Here is a 21,375-nt window from a genome sequence, read left to right as displayed (position 1 = left end):
AAATAATACTCCTACATGGGTAGACGAAATATTATAAAGATTTGGGTTTCTCCAAATTTATCTTTATATTTAATATAATTTCCATTAAAAGCCGATTAGAATTTTTAAAATTGTCATATTCATAAAACTTTTGAATTTTCCAATTAAAAAAATGGGCAAAGGATATGTATTGCAAGTTTACATTTGAATAAATACAGCTTCCATAGTATATGAAAAAACATGCAAATTTTGTAGAACCCTAGAAATATCAATTCAAAAATTTTCGTGTATTTAATAAATATTTTTTAACTGCTTATTATCTGACAGCTGCTGTTCCATGCACATGCACCCAAGAATATAGTCCTGAGAAAAATAGATTTAGTCTCTGCTTTATAGAGCTCATTTAGGAGGGGTTGAAAAATTAAAAATGCATTTATAAGATAAATTTACAACTATAAATAGTGATGAATGCTATGAAAAAAGAAGGAGCTATGAGAGATCATAATGAGGAAAATAAGTGCATATTGGAAGTTCAGTAAAGATTTTTCCTAGTTGGTGGAAGTAGCAGTAGAAATTAGATAGGACAAGAATGGGGAGAATTTATTTCAGGCCAAGAGAACACATGAGAATGCCCTGAGATGGGAAATAACTTGATAAATGTGAGAAGATCTGGAAATTGAGTGGGAATCAGATCATGTTGCACATTGGAGTCTATAATGATTTTGTATTTAATCCCGTTATGGGAAGCCATTCAAATTATTTAAATAGAGGAGTGATGTATTAGATATGCATTTCCACAACACTATAGTTGTGCTATCCTGTGACTGCTATGCTGTGAATGGATTGGAGGGGGCAAGAGCAAATACATGAGCAGTTAGAAAGCAGGTATAGTTGTCCAGGTGAGAAATGATGGTGACTTGGGCTAGAATTTATAACAGGAGAGTGAGAGAGAGAGAGAGAGAGATGTGAGAAATTTGAGTTATGTTTTGGAGTATTAATTGAAAGAACGTCATAATTAATGAGATAATGTGTGTGAGGGAGATTGAGATGTAAAGAGAATACACCAGGTTTCTCTTCTGAGAAATTTGGTGGATGATGGTACCCCTCACTGGAGCAGTAAGGTTACTGATTAGGGGAAATTATCATTTCATTTTTTAATTTGTTGAGTTTGAGGTATCTACAAAACATCCAGGTGAATATGTTGAAGATTGACTGGAGAAATTTATCTAGTGTTCAGGAGAGAAGGTGAGACTGGAAGTATGAATGAGAAGAGTAGAAATTTCAAAGATGCAATAGTTTACGGGGATGTGGATGTGGCTATGTTCAGTGGAGAAAGTCATAGAAGATGAGAAAATCAAAAATCTGTGAGGCTGGATGTTGAATGGCTCACCAATGTAGTTATAAATATTATTTAGGATTAGGATGGAGAGGAACACTGAGCCAGGTGCCACCAGAGGTTGTTAGGTTAATAGGGCTAAATGGTATACATGTCAAAGAAGTGTGGCTTTGCTTAGAAGAGCAGAGGAATACAGTTCTGAAGAACTATGACGGCGTAGGGAGTATATTAACTTCTTCGTCTGACTTGTGAAGTACTTGAAGTATGGCAGAAAATACAGCTTCTGTTTGAGAGAGGAAAGCTGTGTCTTGGGGGAGAATCAGGGTTTGGGTAAGAGAGGAGGTTTAAGACCAGGGCCTTTTCAGCAGCTTGGGAGTTTGGGGGATGTTTGGGAATTTTTGTTTCATTGAATGGGAATTACAGAGAACAAACTAGAAAGGTTTTTGAGGGATGAAGGGAATTTGGGACTGGGTAGGGGAGAGATACAGCAGATTGCTGTAGTGTTTAAGAGTATAGAAGACAAGAGGAGCTTGTGTTTTAATCAGTGACCAAAACACAGCTCTGAATGCACTGCTGATAGTTTCCCAGGGGATGATGGACCTTCAAGCCTCGTGGCATTCAGCCTAGGGTCAGATTTTTATTGGGTATTCATAAAAATAAATGTATACTTTGATATTCTATTTGGAGATAATAAATAGAAATTTTGAATTGTATTATCTAAAAATATGAGTCATGCTGAACAAAATTTATTTCAAAAAATTTTTATGTTGGGAGACATTGTGGTTATATATTTCCCTTTGGAATTTTTATTTTTTGCTGTATTTCAAGTCTGTCTCAAAAATTAACTTTAATGAGCAATTAAATCGTAAACAAATAGTATTCTGAAGAACTTTTGTGAACTTTGTCTCTCTACTGAATTTGAGCTGTAATATAATTTGGCAGTTGATTAATTTGGGGTATAAACATGTTGTGATCGTAAGTTTATTTTGCTGGTTATTTCTGTGGGACATTGTGCATAAAGTGACTCAGAGTTTCCAGAAAATATCTGCAGAATATATAGACTGTGGGATCACCTATTTTACATTGGATTTAAAAAAGATTTTAATGGAATTTTTATTACCATTTTAGGAAAAATAGCTAAAAATGTCTTTTAGTCTGTTGTGAACTTTGCTTCTCTTGGTCAGTGATATATATATAAATGATGTGTGTGCTATATGTAAGTTCATACCCTTTTACCAACCTCTGCCTCTACATATGCAAACATGTGTGTGTATATGGTCAGTCTCTCTAGGTGAGCTCTCCATGGACACTTGCATGCATTGTGTGTTCTACGTTTGGATATAGTGTGGTATTAATATCAATGTGATCAAGTTGGTTGATAGTGTTGTTTAAATCCTCTATAACCTTACTGTTTTTCCCCTATTTGTTCTATGAATTACTGAGCAAGGGGTGTTAAACCTCCGAACTATCGTTGTCTACTTGCCTATTTCCCTTTTACAGTGTTGTGTATATACATTTATGAATTTGTCTTCCTGATGAGTCACATTTTCACATTATGAAATGTCCCTCTTATCTTGAAGTCTACTTTGTTTGATGTTAATGCAGCCACACTAGCTTTCTTATGCTTAACATTTGCATGTTATATCTTGTTTCATATTTTACTTTCAACTTATCTGTGTCTTTATGTTTAAAGAGTTACTTGTGTAAACAGCATATGTTTGGATCTTCCAATCTAGAAATCTCCTCCTCCTAATTGTAGTTTATTTAATTGTAATTATTGATATTTTACCATCAAGGTTTTCAGTTTACCATCTTGATATTTGTTTTGTATTTGTTCCATTTCTTTTTGGCTCCATTATTCATCTTTTTCTGCCTTCTTATAGATTATTAATCAAGTATTTAAAAAATATTCCATTTTTTTATTGTCTTTTAGTTATGCCTCTTTGAATTATTTTTTAAATCATTGCTCTAGGGATTATAATATGTATCTCCTGAATGTATCAGAAATATATTGTTTTTGATGGATTTTTTTAATTGAATATGGAATTTCAAGCTGACAGGGTTTTTTTTTCTTTCAGCATTTTAAAGATGCTGTTCAATGGTTTCCTGATATCCATTGTTTCTCGTTAGGAGTCAGCCATCATTCTTATCGTTGTTCCTGTGTATGTGATATTCTTTTTTATGTGACTGCTTTAAACATTTTCTGGCTTTGGATTTCAGCAGTTTCTTATACGTGTGATTTTCTTTGAATTTGCCTAACTTGGGCTTTGCTGAGCTTCTTGGATCTGTAGGTTGAAGTTTTCTACCAAATTTGGGAAATTTTTCACCATTATTTTTAAAAATATCTTTTCTGCCCCATGTTCTTTCTCTTTTTATTCTGAGAATCAAATTTCACCTATGTTAGAAACACTTGCTACTTACTACAGCAACCTTATGTTGCTAAGGTTACTAACCTTATGTTACTAAGGTTCTGTTTATTGTTTTCTCTGTGCAGTTTGCATAATTTCTATTGATCTGTCTTCAGTCACTGTCACATTTTTCTGTAGTGTCCAGTCTACTGTTAAGCCCATTCAGGGAATTTAGGTTGTTTTTATCTGCTTGTGTATTTTTTGTTTCTATTTTTTCTTTTGCCATCTGAGATCTTTTCTTGTGACTTGTTTCTATTAAGCTTTATTGAGGTATAATTAACAAGTAAAATTGTAAGATTTTTAAGGGTACAACGTTATGATTTGATACACATATGCATTGTGAAAGGATTCTGCCCATTAAGTTAATTAACACATCCATCACCTCACATATTTACCCCTTTTTTTGTGAAAAGTTTTAAGTACTACTCTCTTGGCAAATTTCAATTATAAAATACAGTGTTATCAACTGTAGTCACTATGTTATACATTAGATCCTCAGACTTTTTTCATTTTATAACTGAAAGTTCATACCGTTTTACCAACCTCTGCCTATTTCTCCACCCCTAGTCCCTGGTAACCACCCTTCTACTTTCCATTTCTATGAGTTTGACTTTTTTTTTCTTTTTTATATTCTACATATAAGTGATACCAAGCAGTATTTGTCTTTCTCTGGCTTATTTCACTTTAAATAATGCCGTCCAGGTTTATGCATGTTATTGCAAATGATAGAATTTCCTTCTTTATGAAATAGGTTGAATAATATTACATTGTGTGTGTATATATATGTATGTCACATTTTCTTGATTCATCTGTTGACAGACACTTAGTTTGTTTCCATACCTTGGCTGTTATTAATAATGCTTCAGTGAACACAGGAGTGTAGACATTTCTTTGAGATAATGGTTTTGTTTCCTTTGGATATCTGCCCAGCAGTGAGATTGCTGAATCATTTAATAATTTTATTTTTAATTTCTTAAGGACCCTCCACACTATTTTCCATAATGGCTATACCACTTTACATTCCCACAACAGTGTACAAAGGTTCCCTTTTCTCCACATCCTCTCCAGCACTTATCTCTTGTTTTTTTGATAATACTATCCTAACAGGTATGAGGTAATATCCCATGGTGGTTTTGATTTGCATTCCTCTGATGATTAGTGATATTGTGCATCTTTTCATGTACCTGTTGGCCATTTGTATATTGGAAAAATGTCGATTTAGATCCTTTGCCCATTTTTGAATTGGGATATTGTGGGGTTTTTTTACTATTGAGTTGTATGAGTTCCTTGTATATTTTGGATATTAACCCCTTATCAGATATGTGGCTTGGAAATATTTTTTCCCATTCCTTATGTTGCCTTTTCATTTTGTTGCAGGTTTCCTTTGCTGAGCAGAAGCTTTTTAGTTTGATGTAGTCTTACTTGTTTATTTTTACTTATGTTGCCTTTGTTTTTGCTGTCAAATCCAAAAAATCATTCTTAAGGACAATGTCAAGGAGTTATCCTCCATGTTTCCTACTAGGAGTTGTACTGTTTCAGATCTTACTCTTCAGTCTTTAATCCATTTTGAGTTTATTTTTGTGTATGGTGTAAGATAGAGGTCCAATTTCATTCATTTGCATGTGGCAGTCCAGTTTTCCCAACTCCATTTATTGAAGAGACTATCCTTTCCCCATGGTATATTTTTGGCTCCTTTGTTGAAAATTAATTGACCATATATGGATGGGTTTATTTCTGGGCTTTCTGTTCCATTGATCTAAGTGTCCATTACTATGCCAATACCATAATGTTTTGATTATTATAGCTTTGGAATATAGTTTTAAACTAGGAAGTCTGATGCCTGAAGCTTTGTTCTTCTTTCTCAAGATTACATTGGCTATTTGGGATCTTTGTGGTTCCATAAAAATTCTAGGATTGTTTTTTGTATTTCTGTGAAAATGCCACTGGAAATTCTATAGAGATTGCAATGAATCTGTAGATTGTTTTGGGTAGTATAGATATTTATCAATATTAATTCTTCCTATCCATGATCATGGAATATCTTTCTCTTTATTTTGTATCTTCTTCAATTTCTTTCATCAATGTCTTATAATTTTCAATGTATAGATCTTTCACCTTTTTGGTTAAATTTATTCCTAAGTACATACTTTACTATTTTTGATGCAATTGTAAAAGGGATTGTTTTCTTAAATTTTCTTTTTCATAGTTTGTTGTCAGTGTATAGAAACACAATTGATTTTTGTATATAGATTTTGTATTCTGCAACTTTACTGAATTTGTTTATTAGTTCTAACAGTTTGTTTGAGTGGAGTCTTAGGGTTTCTATTGATCATGGTGTATGATAGAATTGCACTTGGTCATGTTGTATGATCCTTTAAGGTACTGCTGAATTAGGTTTTCCAATATTTTGTTGTGTATTTTTGCATCTGTGTTCATCAGGGATATTGGCATGTAATTTTCATTTCCTGCAGTGTCCTTATCTGGCTTTGGTATCACAGTAATGCTGGGCTTGAAAAATGAGTTTCGTAGTATTCCCTCCTCTTTTAATTTTTTGAAGAGTTTGAGAAGGGTTGTTATTAATTCTTCATGTTTGGGAGGAGTTACCAGTGAAGCAATCTGGTCCTGGACTTTTGTTTGTTGGGACGTTTTTGGTTATTGATTCGATCTCCTTACTAGTAATTGGTCTGTTCACATTTTCTTTTTCTTCCTGATTCAGTCTTGGTAGGTTGTATGTTCTAGGAATTTATCCATTTCTTCTAGGTTGTCCAGTTTGTTGGTTTATAATTGTTCATAGCAGTCTCTTATGATCCTTTGTATTTCTGTGATATCAGTTATAATGTTTCCTCTTTAGTTTATAACTTTATTAATTTGAGTCCTCTCTTTTTTCTTGGTAAGTCTAGCTAAAGGTTTGTCTATTTTGTTTATTTTTTCAAAAAAATCAGCTGTTAGTTTCATTGATCATTTCTATTGTCTTTTTAGTCTCTATTTATTTATTTCCACTCTGATCTTTGTTATGTCCTTCTTTTTATAGTTCCTTGAGGTGTAAAGTTAGGTTGTTTTCTGAGATCTTTTTTCTTAATGTAGGCATTTATTATTTGCTTCCCTCTTAGAACTGTTTTTGCTGTATCCCATAAGTTTTGATACGTAGTGTTTCCATTTTCATTTGTTTCAGGATATTTTTTGACTTTCCGTTTGATTTCCTTTTTGACACATTGGTTGCTTGGTGCATGTTGTTTAATCTCCACATATTTGTGAATTTTCCATTTTTCTTCTTGCAATTGATTTCTAGTTTCACACTATTATGGTTGGAAAAAATGCTTGATATAATTTCAGTTTTCTTAAATTTGCTAAGACTTGTTTTGTGGCCTGACATATGATCTGTCATGGAGAATGTTCCATATGTGCTCGAGAAGAATGTATTTTGCTGCTATTGGATGGAATGTTCTGTAAATGTCTGTTAGATCTGATTTAAAGTGTAGTTTAAGTCCAGTGTTTCCATGTTGATTTTCTGTCTGAATGATCTATCCATTGTTGCAAGTGGGGTACTGAAGTCCACCACTATTATTGTATTGCTGTATATTTCTCCTTTTAGATCTGTTAATAGTTTCATTTTGTATTTAGGTATTCCAATATTGGTGCATAAATATTTATAATTATTATATTCTCTTAATAAGTTGACCCCTTATCATTATATAATAATCTTATTTATCTCTTATTACAGAGACAAATTTTTGTTTGTGGCTTAATGTTTAGTTTGTCTGATTTAAGTATAGCTACCCCTGCTGGGTTTTAGTTTCTATTTGCAGGGAATATCTTTTTCTATCTCTTTCTGTTCTCTTTTTGTCTATGTGTGTTCTTAGAGCTGAAATTAGTCTCTTTTAGGCAGCATATAGATGGGTTTTGTTTTTATATCCATTCAGCTGCTCTCTGTCTTTTGATTGTAGAATTTAGTCCATTTACATTAAAGTACTTATTGATAGGTATGGACTTACTATTGCCATTTTATTAAATATTTTCTGGTTGTTTTGTAATTACTTTGTTCCTTTATTCTGCTCTTACTCTCTTCCTTTGTGATTTTCTGTAGGGATATGCTTGATTCTTGCTGTTTATCTGTTGTGTATCCACTGTAAATTTTTGCTTTGTGATTACCATGAGGCTTACCTAAAACATCTTGTATTTATAATAGCTATTGTAGTTATAGTCATTTTTATTACTTTTGTATTTTAACCTTCGTACTACAGCTATAAGTGATTTACCCACTATCATTATAACATTAGAGTGTTCTGATATTAACTATATATTTACTTTTACCAGTAAGTTTTATACTTTCATATTTTTTGTTACTAATAACATCTTTTAGTTTCAGCTTGAAGAATGCCCTTTGACATTTCTTGTAAGGCTAGTCTAGTGGTGATTTACTCCTTCAGCTTTTGTCTGTCTGAAAAACTCTTTATCTCTCCTTCAATTCTGCAGGACATCTTTGCTGGTTAGAGTATTCTTGGTTGTCAATTTTTTCTTTCAGGACTTTGAATATATCATCACATTCCCTTTTGGCATGCAAGGTTTCTGCTGAAAAATCTGCTTACAGTTATGGAGGTTCCCTTGTATGTAACAAGTGACTTTTCTCTTTGTGCTTTTAAGATTCTGTCTTTGACATTTGACAATTTAATTATAATGTGTCTTGGTGTAGGTCTCTTTAGATTAATCTTATTCAGAACTCTCTGGGCTTCCTGGATGTGGATGTCTGTTTTATTCAGGTTAGGAAAGTTTTCGACTATTATTTCTTTGAGTAAGCTTTCTTCCCATTTCTCTCTCTGTTCTCCTTCTTGGACCACTATAATGTGTATATTCATCCACTTTTGGTGTCCCATAAGTCCCTTAAACTATCTTCACTTTTTTTCATTATTTTTTAGTTTTGCTGCTTCTATTGGATAAATTTCACTGCCCTGTCCTTGAGTTTGCTGATCCTTTCTTCTGCTGGATCTAGTTTGCTATTGAACCCCTCTATTGAATTTTTCAGTTCGTTTATTGTATTATTCAACTCTGTGATTTCTCTTTGGTACTTTTAAAATATTTTGTATCTCTTTGTTGAAATTCTCATGTTGTTCCTGCATTGTTCTCTTGACCTGGTGAGCATCTTTATGACTGTTATTTTGAACTCTCTGTCAGGTAGATCATTTATGTGTCTCATTAAGATCTGTTTCTCTAGATTTATCTTGTTTTTTTGTTTGGAACATATTCCTTAGTGTCTTCATTTTCCTTGACTCTATGTGTTGGTTTCTATACATTAGATAAAATAGCCACCTCTCCCAATCTCGACAGAGTGGTCTCATTTAGGAGATCAAGCTCATCAATCAGCCTATCCTGGCATCTTAGTTGTCACTCAAACCTTTGGAATTGTCTAAGCTGCTTTCCTTGTTCTTAGTGGCTCCCAGTAGTTGAGGATGTGCCAAGATATGTTGGTATTCCAAATGGGAGGATCACATTCAGCACCTAAATGCAGGCTGATTGGAAGCCAGACCCTCTGGCAGCAGCTGGGAAAGTATGTGCTTAAGCCCCTTCCATTGAGAAACTGGGAGATGGGTATTTTTGTCTGTTCCCTCTGTGCTGGGCCCAGGTGTATAGGCACAGGGAGGTGCTCCTGCACCTATTAAGAACTGCTTGCTTGATTCCTACCGTCCTGTGGGATTCATGAATGGAAGCCCCAGTGGATATCAGAGCTATGCAATCCAGGGATCTGTTCTTTGGGCTGCAACTGCAAAAGTCAGGATACAGATGTTTGTACAATTTCCTTCCAGGGAGATACTGGCTACTTGGAGCAGGCTACAGGGAGATGGAAGGAAAGGTGTCTGCCAGCTTCCTTGGTCCCTGGGGAGGATTGTAGCCAGCCTCTAGATACATTAGAATTAGAAGGCTGACCTTCAGGTAGCAGCATTTAAAGTATGCAGATGGACTTGTTTCAGGGAAAGACTGGTAGGTGGGCATTTTTGCCTGCTCCCTGTGCACTGAATCCTGGGGTGATAGCCAGTTAAGAACTTTGTTTGTTATAGTCCTGTGGGACTTGTGAATGGAAATCGCTTTGGCTGTCATAGCCAGGTGATCCAGTGACCTGTCTCTCAGGTGGTAGCACAAAAGGTGGGGTGTAGGTGTGTATACAAGCTCCCTCCAGGGAGATACCAGTGACCTGGAGTTGGGTACAGGGAGATGGCAGTTGAGGTGTCCATTGGTTTCCCCATTCTCTGGGGAGGATTGCAGCCAGCACCTAGATGTGTGCTAAATTAGAACTCTGACCCTCAAGTGGCAGCTTTCAAATGGATCCATTGCATGGAAAGACTAGGAATTTTGCCTGCTCTCTTTGTGGTGAGCCCTGGGGTGATAGCTGCAGCAAGTGCTTGTGTGCCCATTAACAACTGTTCCTTTGTTTGCTATAGTCTTGTGGATTTCATGGATGCAACTTTCCTTGGCTTTCAGAACTAGATGATTTGAGGGCCTCCCCCTTGCATGAGAGTCTTAAAAGTTGGGGTGCTACATGTAGGGTCCAAACTCTTTGCTCCTCAGTAAGAGGCTGGGAGTTGGAAATTGCCTCCCAAGTGCATGGCGCTGTGCTAGGCATGGGGTTTATGGTGAGAGTTTATCTCAGCCTTTCTTACCCATTTTGATGTGGTATTTTATCATTCACTTGAAGCGTAGGAGTTGCTCAGCTAGTTTCTGGATTTCTTTCAGAGGTACTTGTCCATTTGGGGCTTACCTTCAGTGTGTCCATGGGAAAAGGGGAGTTCAGGAGTCTCCTATGTTGGCATTTTGGTCGACCTCCTGTTAAGTTTCCATTTCTTTCCTGAGATTCTCTATCTGTGCATTCATTATATTCATATTTCCCTTTAATTTCTTGAAAATGTTAGACCTGTTTAAAGTCCATGTATGTAAATTCCAATAGCTGTGTCATCTCATGATCTGTTTCTATTGACTCCCTTTTTCTCTAGATTATGGGTCACATTTTTCTGTTTTTCCTTATATCTGTTGATTTTTTAACATGTGATAGACTCTGAATCTTTAGTTGTAGTGAGTATTACATTGTTTTTCTTTAAAAGGTGTTAAGCTTGTTCTGGTAGGTAGTTAAATTAGTAATGGATCCTCTCAATCCTGTTAGGCATGGTTTTATGCTTGATTGTGATGGGCCTATTTTGGTTTTGTCCTTAGTCCTAGGACATGGTCCTTACTGTGAGATATGACACTTACTCCTGAACCATAGCCCCTCTGGGGTTGTATGTGTATGACCAAAGCACTCAGTGAAATATCTCCACTCTGCTGGGGCTTGAATTCCACTGTCTCCCGGAACTGTGCAACCTCTGATATCTTCGTTACTCACAGCAGCTATTCTCTGCTAGATCTTCCAGAGCTTTACTCTGTGCATGCACAGCCCAGTCCTTGCCAAGCTGCAAGGGAAACCACCACACAGCCTTCTGGATTCTCCTCCTGCATAGCTCTTTTCTTTTTAGTATGCTGCCCTGCAAATCCAGCTGTCCCAGCAACCCCAAACTCCTCTCTCTTTTCATCAGCTCGGGGAGACTTTTAACTGCTCCATGCTAAGGCTCCACTTTCCTACATTGTGGTCAGGAAGATGCCAGTAAATTGAGAGCCAGGGCAAACCTGGAGTGAATATAATGTATTTTTCTTTCAGCAAATCACATCTGCCACGTATGTTTTGTCTATTTTATAGTTGACTAGAGCAGGAGGGTAAGTCTGATACCAATGACTCCATCATGGCTAGATGCTGAAGTCTTTTATTTATCTACTTATTTTTATAATAAGAGAGTTTAGCCCATTAGTAATTATTTCTGTAATTTATATTTTATCTTTAAAATTCTTTGTTTTTTTATATTTCCTTTAATTTCTTTCTATTTTGGTTTCCCCTACTATAGATAGTTATTTCCTGTTACCTTATGTAGTGATTTCATTGATAGTCTTTTAAATTCTACTTCAATTTACATTAAACTTTAAAAACATGTATTCTTAAACCTTTATTAAATTAAATGTAATAGAAATGGAGATTCTGATCCTCCCTTGAGGAAGATAAGGGTCTTGGGATTTATGTGCCCTTTTCCTCCCTGTTTTTGTTAATCTAAGGTTATCATGCTCATCATTTAAATTAAAACTTCAAAAAATAATGTAACCTTGCAAGCAACATTTAGAAAAGATTCAGTATATTTTTGAATGGATAATGAAACATATAGTTCAAAAGTCAAAAGTTACAAAGAATTTTTTCTCGCACCCACTTTCCCTGCCTATAAATTCTCCTTTTCCAGTGATAACCAGTGTTACAAGTTTTTTGTGCTTTCTCCCAAGAATATTTTCTAAGTATATATAAGCATGTATGTATATAGAATCATACCCTATACATTGATTTGCTCTTCCTTGACATTTCATTGAATATACCCTAGAGATCATTCCATATTGGTGTGTAGATGGAGCATTCTAATAATTTCATAGTTTTCTATTGCATGGATAGATCATAATTTATTTGATCATTCCCTTTTTGATTACCTTTGAAATGTTTCTAATCTTTTGATATTACAATGTTGTAATAATTATCCTTTGTATATGTTAATTTGAAAATCTAAGTGTTTAAATAGAGGATGCATTTGAGGAGGTAGAAGTGCTCAGTATTCCTTTTTTTTTAAAGATTTTATTATTTCCTTTTTCTCCCCAAAGCCCCCCGGTACATAGTTGTATATTCTTCGTTGTGGGTTCTTCTAGTTGTGGTATGTGGGACGCTGCCTCAGCGTGGTCTGATGAGCAGTGCCATGTCTGCGCCCAGGATTCGAACCAACGAAACACTGGGCCGCCTGCAGCAGAGCGCGCGAACTTAACCACTCAGCCACGGGGCCAGCCCTCAGTATTCCTTTTTAAAATTTTGGCAGATATTGCCAAATTGCTTCCCATAGATGAGTGACTTTATACTCTCATAAACAGTATATGAGAGTGTCTCCATCCCTGGACCCTAATTAAGAAGTGTGCTTTCAAGTGTTTTTATCTTAACCAATCTGATAGGTAGGAAATGTTTGATTGTTGTGTTATTATCAGTGAGATTGAACATCTATGAGCTGTTTGAGTTTTCTTTTCATATAAAAATCCTCTGTCAACTTTTCCGTTAGCAATATTGGTCCTTTCTTTTTTATATATGGGAACTGTTTATAAATTATGCATCAGTTCTTTGAAAAATTCACTGCATACTTTTTTCCTTTTGTTTTTTATTTCACTTCTTTGTAATGCAGAAATGTTTGCTTTTTATATGGTTGGGTTTATAAAACCATGAAAAGAAATCCTGAAAAAATTAAAAAACAGTCATTTAAAGCACGACATAAAACTGTACGTTCAATCTGTGAGCAAATTCTGTCAGTTCTATGTTCAAAGCATATCCTGAGTCCCACCACCCTAATCCAAACCACTGTTATTTGTTGTCTGAACTGTTGCAAAAGCCTAACAACTGGTCTCCCTTCTTCCAGCTTGCCTTCCCCATCCCAGTCTATTTTCCATATAGCAGTCGGAGTGATCCTTCTAAAATGTAGAATGGATTGTGTCACTTATGCTCAGAAACCTCCAATGGCTTCTCATCTCAGAATAAAATCCATAATTCCTACTATAGGTTACAAGGTTGTACATTATCTGATCCCTGTTCCTTCTCCGACTTCATCTCCTACCACTCTCCAGCCACTTTGCTACAGCTTCCCTTTGACTTCTTTGATATTTACTGAACACGCCATTCACAATCCCTTCTCAGATCCTTGCTCTTACTGTGACTACAGCTTGAAATACTCTTTCTCCTGATATCCCAGAACTTGCTCCCTCACTTTCTATGTAAATGCCATCCCTTCTCTCCACCTTTCCCTTTATTTACTCTCTCTCTTTACCATACTTTTCTTTAGAATCTGACAAATCAATCAATCCATCAATCATCTATTTTCATCTCCTCATCAGGAACAACACTGCCCAATACAACTTTCTGTGATGATGGAAATGTTCTAAATCTGCATCCCCCAATAAAGTAACCACTAGCTACAATGTGACTATTAATAACTTGAAATATAGCTAATGTGACTGAGGTACTGAATTTTAAGTTTCATTTAAGTAGCCACATGTGAATAGTGGCTACTGTATTGTACAGTGCATGCACAGAATGTATGAGAGAGGGAACCTTGTTTTTTTTCCATTGATGCAATCCAGTAGCTATGTACCTGTAGATACTCTACGTATTAGATACTCTGTAAATATCTGTTGAATGAATAAATGAACAGAGATACCCATCAGTCATGTTTATTCTTGAATCCTTAACTCTTTTGATCTATAATTCCAGATTGAACACTTTTAGTCATCTCAGTCATTCCCAGACTTCCGGGTATTCAGCCATAATCCGTTAGGCCCATGGGCCCTCTTTGCACAGTTCAGTGTTGTACAGCAAAGACCCTAAGTTCCATACATTTTGTAAATTAGACTGGAGCACACTTGGCAATATGAGTTGCAGATAAGGGAAAATGCAAGATATAGGAGACGTCTTCATCACAGAGCTCATACAGTCACACGTCGCTTAATGACGGGGATATGTTCTGAGAAATGTGTCATTGGGTGATTTCCTCATTGCGCATCCATCATAGAGTGTACTTATACAAACCTGGGTGGTATAGCCTACTACACACCTAGGCTTAAATGGTCCTAATCTTATAGGATCACTGTCATATATTTGGTCCGTCACTGACCAAAAAGTCATTGTGACGCATGACTGTATTTGTAGAAGGTATTAAATGAGTGCTTCCTTTCCTTTTGCATTCTAGCCAGGCATCCATATAATGTCATACTTTTCCTAAGGCTAAAGAGTCCCAAATCTGTCCCTTTGCTCTCTTTATTCTCCCAAATAAGAGCTCTTTCAGCTTTTGAAAATTCCCTGAAGATGATATCCATCATGAAGTTTGAGGAACCCATGATAAGTTACTCCCACTAGCTTCTTCTTATGACAAAATCCACATGCTGTTATCCTTATGAGAAAATTCTTATGGCTGGAAATCCTTATGGCCACCCTGCATAATAGTAATTATAGTTTTGGAGATGGGTTGGGCAGTTAGATGCTCTAAAAACTTAAAAACTAAGATAGAATTTAAAAGAAAAGATGAATGACATGTGTTGGATCATTGACCTTCAAATTGTATTCCATGGAGCTCCTTCAGGAATTGCTACAAAGACCTCAACTCCACTCACACTGTCTATTTCCAGCCTTTCTTCAACCCTGTTTTATGTGTGTATGCCAGTGTAAAATTATTTTCTTTGTCAAAGAGCACAACTTTGAAAAGCTTGCAAATTACTCTTAGACTTTCTTCATTTATTGATTACCCAAATAAGACTTTTGAAAGAAGCCAGATGACAATGAGTTCAATGTTGAATTTTCTGACAGAAGGGTAATCAGTGTTGCTGATTCAAAGGTGATGTACTGGGTTTTGATACTAGGAGTACAGGTAATGAGGTTGGTATTATCATGAAAAATTGATGAGTGGGACATGTATTCTTGTAGGATCCTATAGGCAGGGCCGCAAAAGGTAGTTTTGGTTTATTTAAAGTAAGCAAAGCTTGTTTTTATAATTAGCAGGAAAACAGAGATCCACAACAAGCTTTTCAATTATGGCTTAAAAAAAAGCACGAAGAGCAGCTGAAAGAAAGAAAGACTGAAGAGCTACGAAAGCAGGAGGAGTGCTTATTCTTCCTTAAAGGAACAGAAGGCCGGGAAAGGGCCTTTAAACTGTAAGTCAAAGGCTGGACATGTTTTCCCCCTTCCTGAAGGTCATTTTAGGAAGTTAAATAATCAGTAAAGCTTGAAAAGAAACACCCCAAATATTTTCTCTCTTACATCACATACCTATTCAACTGTAAATCCACACTTTAAAAGTGTGAGAAAATTAACTCTATACTTTGCATATTGATAACATTCTTTCTCCAAGATATTTTTCAATGTTAAATTATTTCTTATGGCACCAGTGTGATAGCCTTTGATAGCCTATCCAATGGGAGCAGTAAATGTACAGTGTGGAGGGGGAAAATGTCACATTTTCATCACCCAGAAATCATTACTGTTAGCACCCTACTGCATACTTTCTAGATATTTCTCTGTATATATACTTACAATTTTAAAATATAAATCGAGATCATACTGTATATACTGTTCTGAAATCTGCTTATTTTCATTAATGATCTCATCTAAAACCCAGCTCATAGCCATTTTTTTTTCCCAGTTGACCCCTAAATGACTACAGTTAATTTGCTTAAACTAGTATCCAATTCAGGACCACACAACATTGGGTTATGATGTTTCTTAAGTCTCTTTTATTCTAATACAGGTATCTAGTTTTTTAGGTTATTTCTGGAAAAAAATACACACACACACACACACACACACACACACACACAGCATACATACATACCAGATATGTGTATAACAGTTGTTTTTGATGTTATTTTATTTAAGCAAGCTTTTTAAAAATTTTTTAATTGCAGTAACATTGGATTATAACATTATATAGCTTTCAGATGTACATCATAATATATTCTGAATTCTGTGTAGATTACATCATGTTCACCACCCAAAAACTAATTATAGTCCACCCCCTCACATGTGAGCCTAATCATCCCTTTTGCCCTCCCCACCCCGCCAGGGTAACCACCAATCCATTCTCCATTGCTATGTGTTTGATTGTCATTGTTTTTATCTTCTACCTATGAGTGAGATCATATGATATTTGACTTTCTCCCTCTGACTTATTTCACTCAGCTTAATACCCTCAAGGTCCATCCATGTTGTCACAAATGGCCAGATTTCATCATTTCTTATTAAGCAAGCTTTGTAGACTTAAATTTTTAGAATGTGGAGTCTTCCTTCACCCTTCTTGAAGTTTTTTATGCTTAGGCTTATTTTTCCATTTTAAGGAAGGACTATTTTATGTACTGAAAAGCAAGAGCTCTATAATTTCCCTACCAAGTAAAGCAAGGCAACATTTCTGCATGCTGGTATTCCTTTTCTTTTTTTTCGCTGAGGAAGATTAGCCCTGAGCTATCTGTTGCCAATCTTCCTCTTTTTTTGCTTGAGGAAGATTAGCCGAGCTAACATCTGTGCCTATATTCTTCCATTTTATATGTGCATCACTGCCACAGCATGGCTGACGGGTGGTGTAGATCTGTACCTCGGATCTGAACCCATGAACCCAGGTCACCAAAGCAGAGCATGCTGAAGTTAACCACTGTGCCATGGGGCTGGCCACCTGCATGCTGGTCTTCTTCATCTGTAATCTGGTTAAGTAATGTTTTAGAATACAGCTAGTTGCAAAAAAAAAAAAAAGTTATTTGGAATCTATCAAATACTTATTTTCTTAGAAAACCACATTTTAAAAAAAGGATGGGTTCTATATCACATATAAAATATAAAATCGTGTTTATTACTAAAAAAAACAATTATGTTGGCAGTTTCATTATAAGACAAACTTAATTTTAAACGCTTGATACCATCTAACTGCTTTCTTGTGTAAGCCTAGGGTGTAAGCCTGAAATTTTTCAGTTGATACTTTAATAATTTGTGTTGTGACTACAGCATTTCAAAGTAAAGAAATTTAACTTCCTTTAATTGTCTATAGTAATAACGTTATAGCATCAAGAGCATATTCAGGTTGATACTCACCAGATTGATCATGTCTCTTTCTACAGATGGCTAAGAAGGAAACAGATAGAAAAACTAGCAGAGCAAGAAGTTGCCAAAGAAAGAACTAGACAGCTCCGACTAGAAGCAAAGCGTTCTAAGCAGTTACAGTACAACCTATATGATATGCCAGAAGGCAAATCTTTTCGTTTTACTGATCATTACAACTGAAAGTATCTATTAAATACTTCATTTGGAAGCTGCTATCCTCAAAATTTTGGATATCATTTCTTATGGCCTGTGTGCTGTGGTCGTACTCTAAATTATGGAAATGGTACGTATCTTTTGGGATGTTGACAGTGATTTTTTTTTTTATAATACTAGAACAAAATAAATTTCTTCTCTCACAGAGTTGTAATGTGTTATACATCTCTTAGTCCATGAAACTAATTGAACAACAAATGAACTGTACATTCCTTTACTTCTAGATTATCTTAACATTTCTAGCTGGAAAGAACACAAGAAAGGATCAGAGCTCCATTCTTAGTTCCTATTATCATTAAAAAATTACAATAGAACATTTCCTAAGGCAGGAGTGACCTCTTAAGCCTGGTTCAAAGCCTTATACAAAATCCTATTTCTGTCAATTTTTGATTTGAATAGTTGTGGCAAGCTAAGCAATAGGGAAGGCCTGCTTCCATGTTTGTTTTTTTAAAAAAACAATGATAGTAACAGTTATGCACAATACTATTTTAGATATCTTACAAAATTAGCCAATTCTTATTGAGAGTTTATAATGTGCCTGGTATTGTTGTAAATGCTTTATATAAATAATTTGATGTAATGCTTATAACAACCTTATTAGGCTGGTTTTGCAGATGAGGAAACAAAGGAATAGAGGTGAGTGGTTCACTCACAGACTCAGATCTGTATGATTGCAAAATCCTTTCTCTTAGTTATATTATAAAGCTTACAGACCTTGGTAGACATTTTTGAAATATTTAAGACTATACAAGAATCCGATGTGTGGAGGAACAGTACCCTTGATCCATGTAAGAGCATTCAAGGGGTGGAGGACAAAGGTACACATACAAGAGTGATGGAGAGTGGGAAATCACTATAGGAATTCTATTAAAACTTCAGAAGACAAGGTTCTTATCAACTGCGTATTTGTACCTTAATCATTTGACCCTAAATTAGAAAACACAGAACTATTCAATCCTGTCTCAACTTCTTACAGTACTTTGAGCATTAATATCAGGCAATTTAACATTTCATTGTAACTAGTCTTGTGTTGTTTAAAGTTATCCTTAAGGAGAAGAACCAACTTGACATTTAAATATTCCATAACATTTTTATGAAAAGGTTTGGAATTTTGTTATGGATTGCAGTGAATCTCTAGATTGCATTGGGTAGTATTGCCATCTGAATAATATTATCTTCCAATCCATAAACATAGAATGTCTTTTCACTTAATGCAGTATGATTTTTAGTTTTCAGTGTACAAGTCTTTTACCTCCTTGGTTAAATTTATTCATAAATATATTATTCTTTTGGATTCTATTGCAAATGGACATTTTTTTTTTAGTTTCCTTTTTGGGTTGTGTACTCAAAACACAAACACAAATGACTTTTGTGCATTAATATGGTACCCTGCAACTTTGTTGAATTTATTAGTACTAGTAGATTTTTTTGTGAGTTCTTTGGAATTTTCTATATATAGGATAATATCATCTGCAAATAGAGTTTTACTTCTTCCTTTCTTTTTCTTGACTGATTACTCTGGCTAAAACTTCCAGTATAATGTGGAATAGTAGTGGTGAAAGTAGGCATCCTCATCTTGTTCTTATCTTAGGAGGAAAGCCTTTAGTCTTTCACCGGTGAGGAGGACGTTAGCTCTAGGTTTTCTAGAAATACCCTTTATGAAGCTGAGGAAGTTCTCTTCTTACTCATCTATTCTACTTATTCATATTCTTCTATTTTTCTGAGTGTTTTTATCATGAGAGGGTGTTGGAGCTTACTGAATGTTCTTTCTGCATCTAGCGAAACAATCGTGGTTTTTCTCCTTTGTTCTAGTAATGTGGTCTATTCCATTGTTCATTTTCTTAGGTTGAACCACCCTTGCCCTCCTGAGATAAATACCATTTGGTCATGGTGTGTAACCATTTTACTGTGCTATTGCATTCTATTTGCCAGTATTTTGCTGAGAATTTTTCATCTATATTTGTAAGAGATAATGGTCTGTAGTACTTTTTTCTTGTGGAGTCTTTGTGTGGCTTTGCTATCAGGGCAATCTTGGCCTCATAGAATGAGTTAGGAAGTGTTCCCTGTTCCCTTCTTTTATTTTTTTGGGAAGAGATTGAGAAGGATTGGTATTAATTCTCTCAATACTCGGTAGAATTCACCAGAGAAACTATCTGGACCTGGACTTTTGTTGGGAGTTTTTGTTTTTTGATAAACTTTATTTTTTAGGGCAGTTTTAGGTTCACAGCAAAATTGAGCACAAAGTACAGAGTTCCCATATAGCTCCTGTTGCCCCACCTCCTCAGAATCTCCTCCACTATCAACATCCAGTCAGTGAACCTACACTGACACATCACTACCCAACACTGATGGCTTACATTTGGATTTGCTCTTGGTCTCGGGAGGTTTTTGATTACGGACTTAATCTCTATTTGTTATAGGCCTGTTCACGTATTCTATTTCTTCTTGAGTCAGTTCTGATAATTTGTGTATTTCCAGGAATTTAGCCATATCATCTAAGTTAATTTGTTGGTGTACAACTGTTCCTTTATTATTTATATGAGGTTGGTAATAATGTCCTCACTTTCATTTCTGATTTTAGTTATTTACATTTTTTTTTTCTTAGTCAGTCTGGCTACAGGTTTGTCAATTTTGTGAATCTTTTCGAAGAACCAACTTTTGGTTTCCTTGATCCTCTATTTTTCTAGTCTCTGTTTTGTTTCTCTCCACTCTGATTTCAATTTCCTTCCTTCTGCAGGTTGTGGGTTTAGTTTGCTCTTCTTTTTCTATTCCATAAAGTGTAATGTTAGGTTCTTGATTTGAGATTTTTTTTAGCTGTTATCTTTATTATTATTGATACTCTTAAACCAATTGCTGTAGAAGTGTGCCTCTAGTTTCTGGTTACAAGAGTGTATGTACAATTTTTTTTTTAAAGTTGTGGTAAAATATATGTAAGATAAAATTGGCCATTGTTTAAATGTAAATTCAGTGGCATTAAGTACATATTGTTGTACAACCATCACCACTTTTCATCTCCAGAATTTTTCATCATCCCAAACTGAAACACTTTACCTATTAAAAACTCCCCGTTCTGCATTCCTTTAACTCCTGGTACCCACTATTCTACTTCCTGTCTCTATGAAGTTGATTATTTCCGGTACCTCATATAAGTGGAGTCATAAACTACTTGTCCTTTCTGACTTATTTCATTTAGTGTAATATTTTAAAGGTTCATCTATGCTGCAGCATGTATCAGTTTTTCACTCTTTTTAAGACTGAATATTTCATTGCATGTATATACCACATTTTGCTTATCTGTTCATCCACCAAAGGATGACTGTGTTACTTCAGCCTTCTGGCTACTGTGATAATGCTGCTGCGAACATTGGTATAGACATATCTATCTGAGTCCTTACTTTCAATTCTTTCGAGTGTCTACCTACAAGTGGAATTGCTGGATCATATGGTAATTGTATGTTTAATTTTTTGAGGAACTCTCATACTGTCTTCAATAGTGGCTGCACCATTTGACATTCTCACCAGCAATGCACAAGTGTTCCAATTTCTCTACATTGTTGCCAACACTTGTTATTTTGCTTTTTTGATAATAGCCATCCTAATAGGTATGAGGTGATCTCAATTTGCATTTCCCTAATGATTAGTGATGTTGAGCATCTTTTGATTGGCCATCTTTTGATGGCTTATTGGCCATCTGTATCTTTTTGGAGAAATGTCTATTCTTG

The 21,375-nt window shown here is 35.3% G+C and overlaps 1 protein-coding gene across 2 annotated transcripts in view; it reads left to right on the top strand.

Moving 5' to 3' along the window:
• Positions 1 to 17,664, top strand: part of CCDC181 (coiled-coil domain containing 181) — a 52,933-nt gene extending 35,269 nt beyond the window's left edge. For both annotated transcript variants that reach the window (XM_046682897.1, XM_046682898.1), the window contains 2 exons: positions 15,353 to 15,507; positions 17,458 to 17,664. In XM_046682897.1, the coding sequence (XP_046538853.1) occupies positions 15,353 to 15,507; positions 17,458 to 17,620 (318 nt within the window). In that variant the 3' untranslated portion in view covers positions 17,621 to 17,664. The remainder of the gene's footprint in view (positions 1 to 15,352; positions 15,508 to 17,457) is intronic.
• The last annotated feature ends 3,711 nt before the right edge of the window (positions 17,665 to 21,375 follow it).

Source organism: Equus quagga, chromosome 13 (genome assembly GCF_021613505.1).
Source record: "Equus quagga isolate Etosha38 chromosome 13, UCLA_HA_Equagga_1.0, whole genome shotgun sequence".
NCBI classification, from domain to species: domain Eukaryota; kingdom Metazoa; phylum Chordata; class Mammalia; order Perissodactyla; family Equidae; genus Equus; species Equus quagga.
Note: the sequence above shows the minus strand (reverse complement) of the source record. Positions and strands in the feature narration are given on the sequence as shown.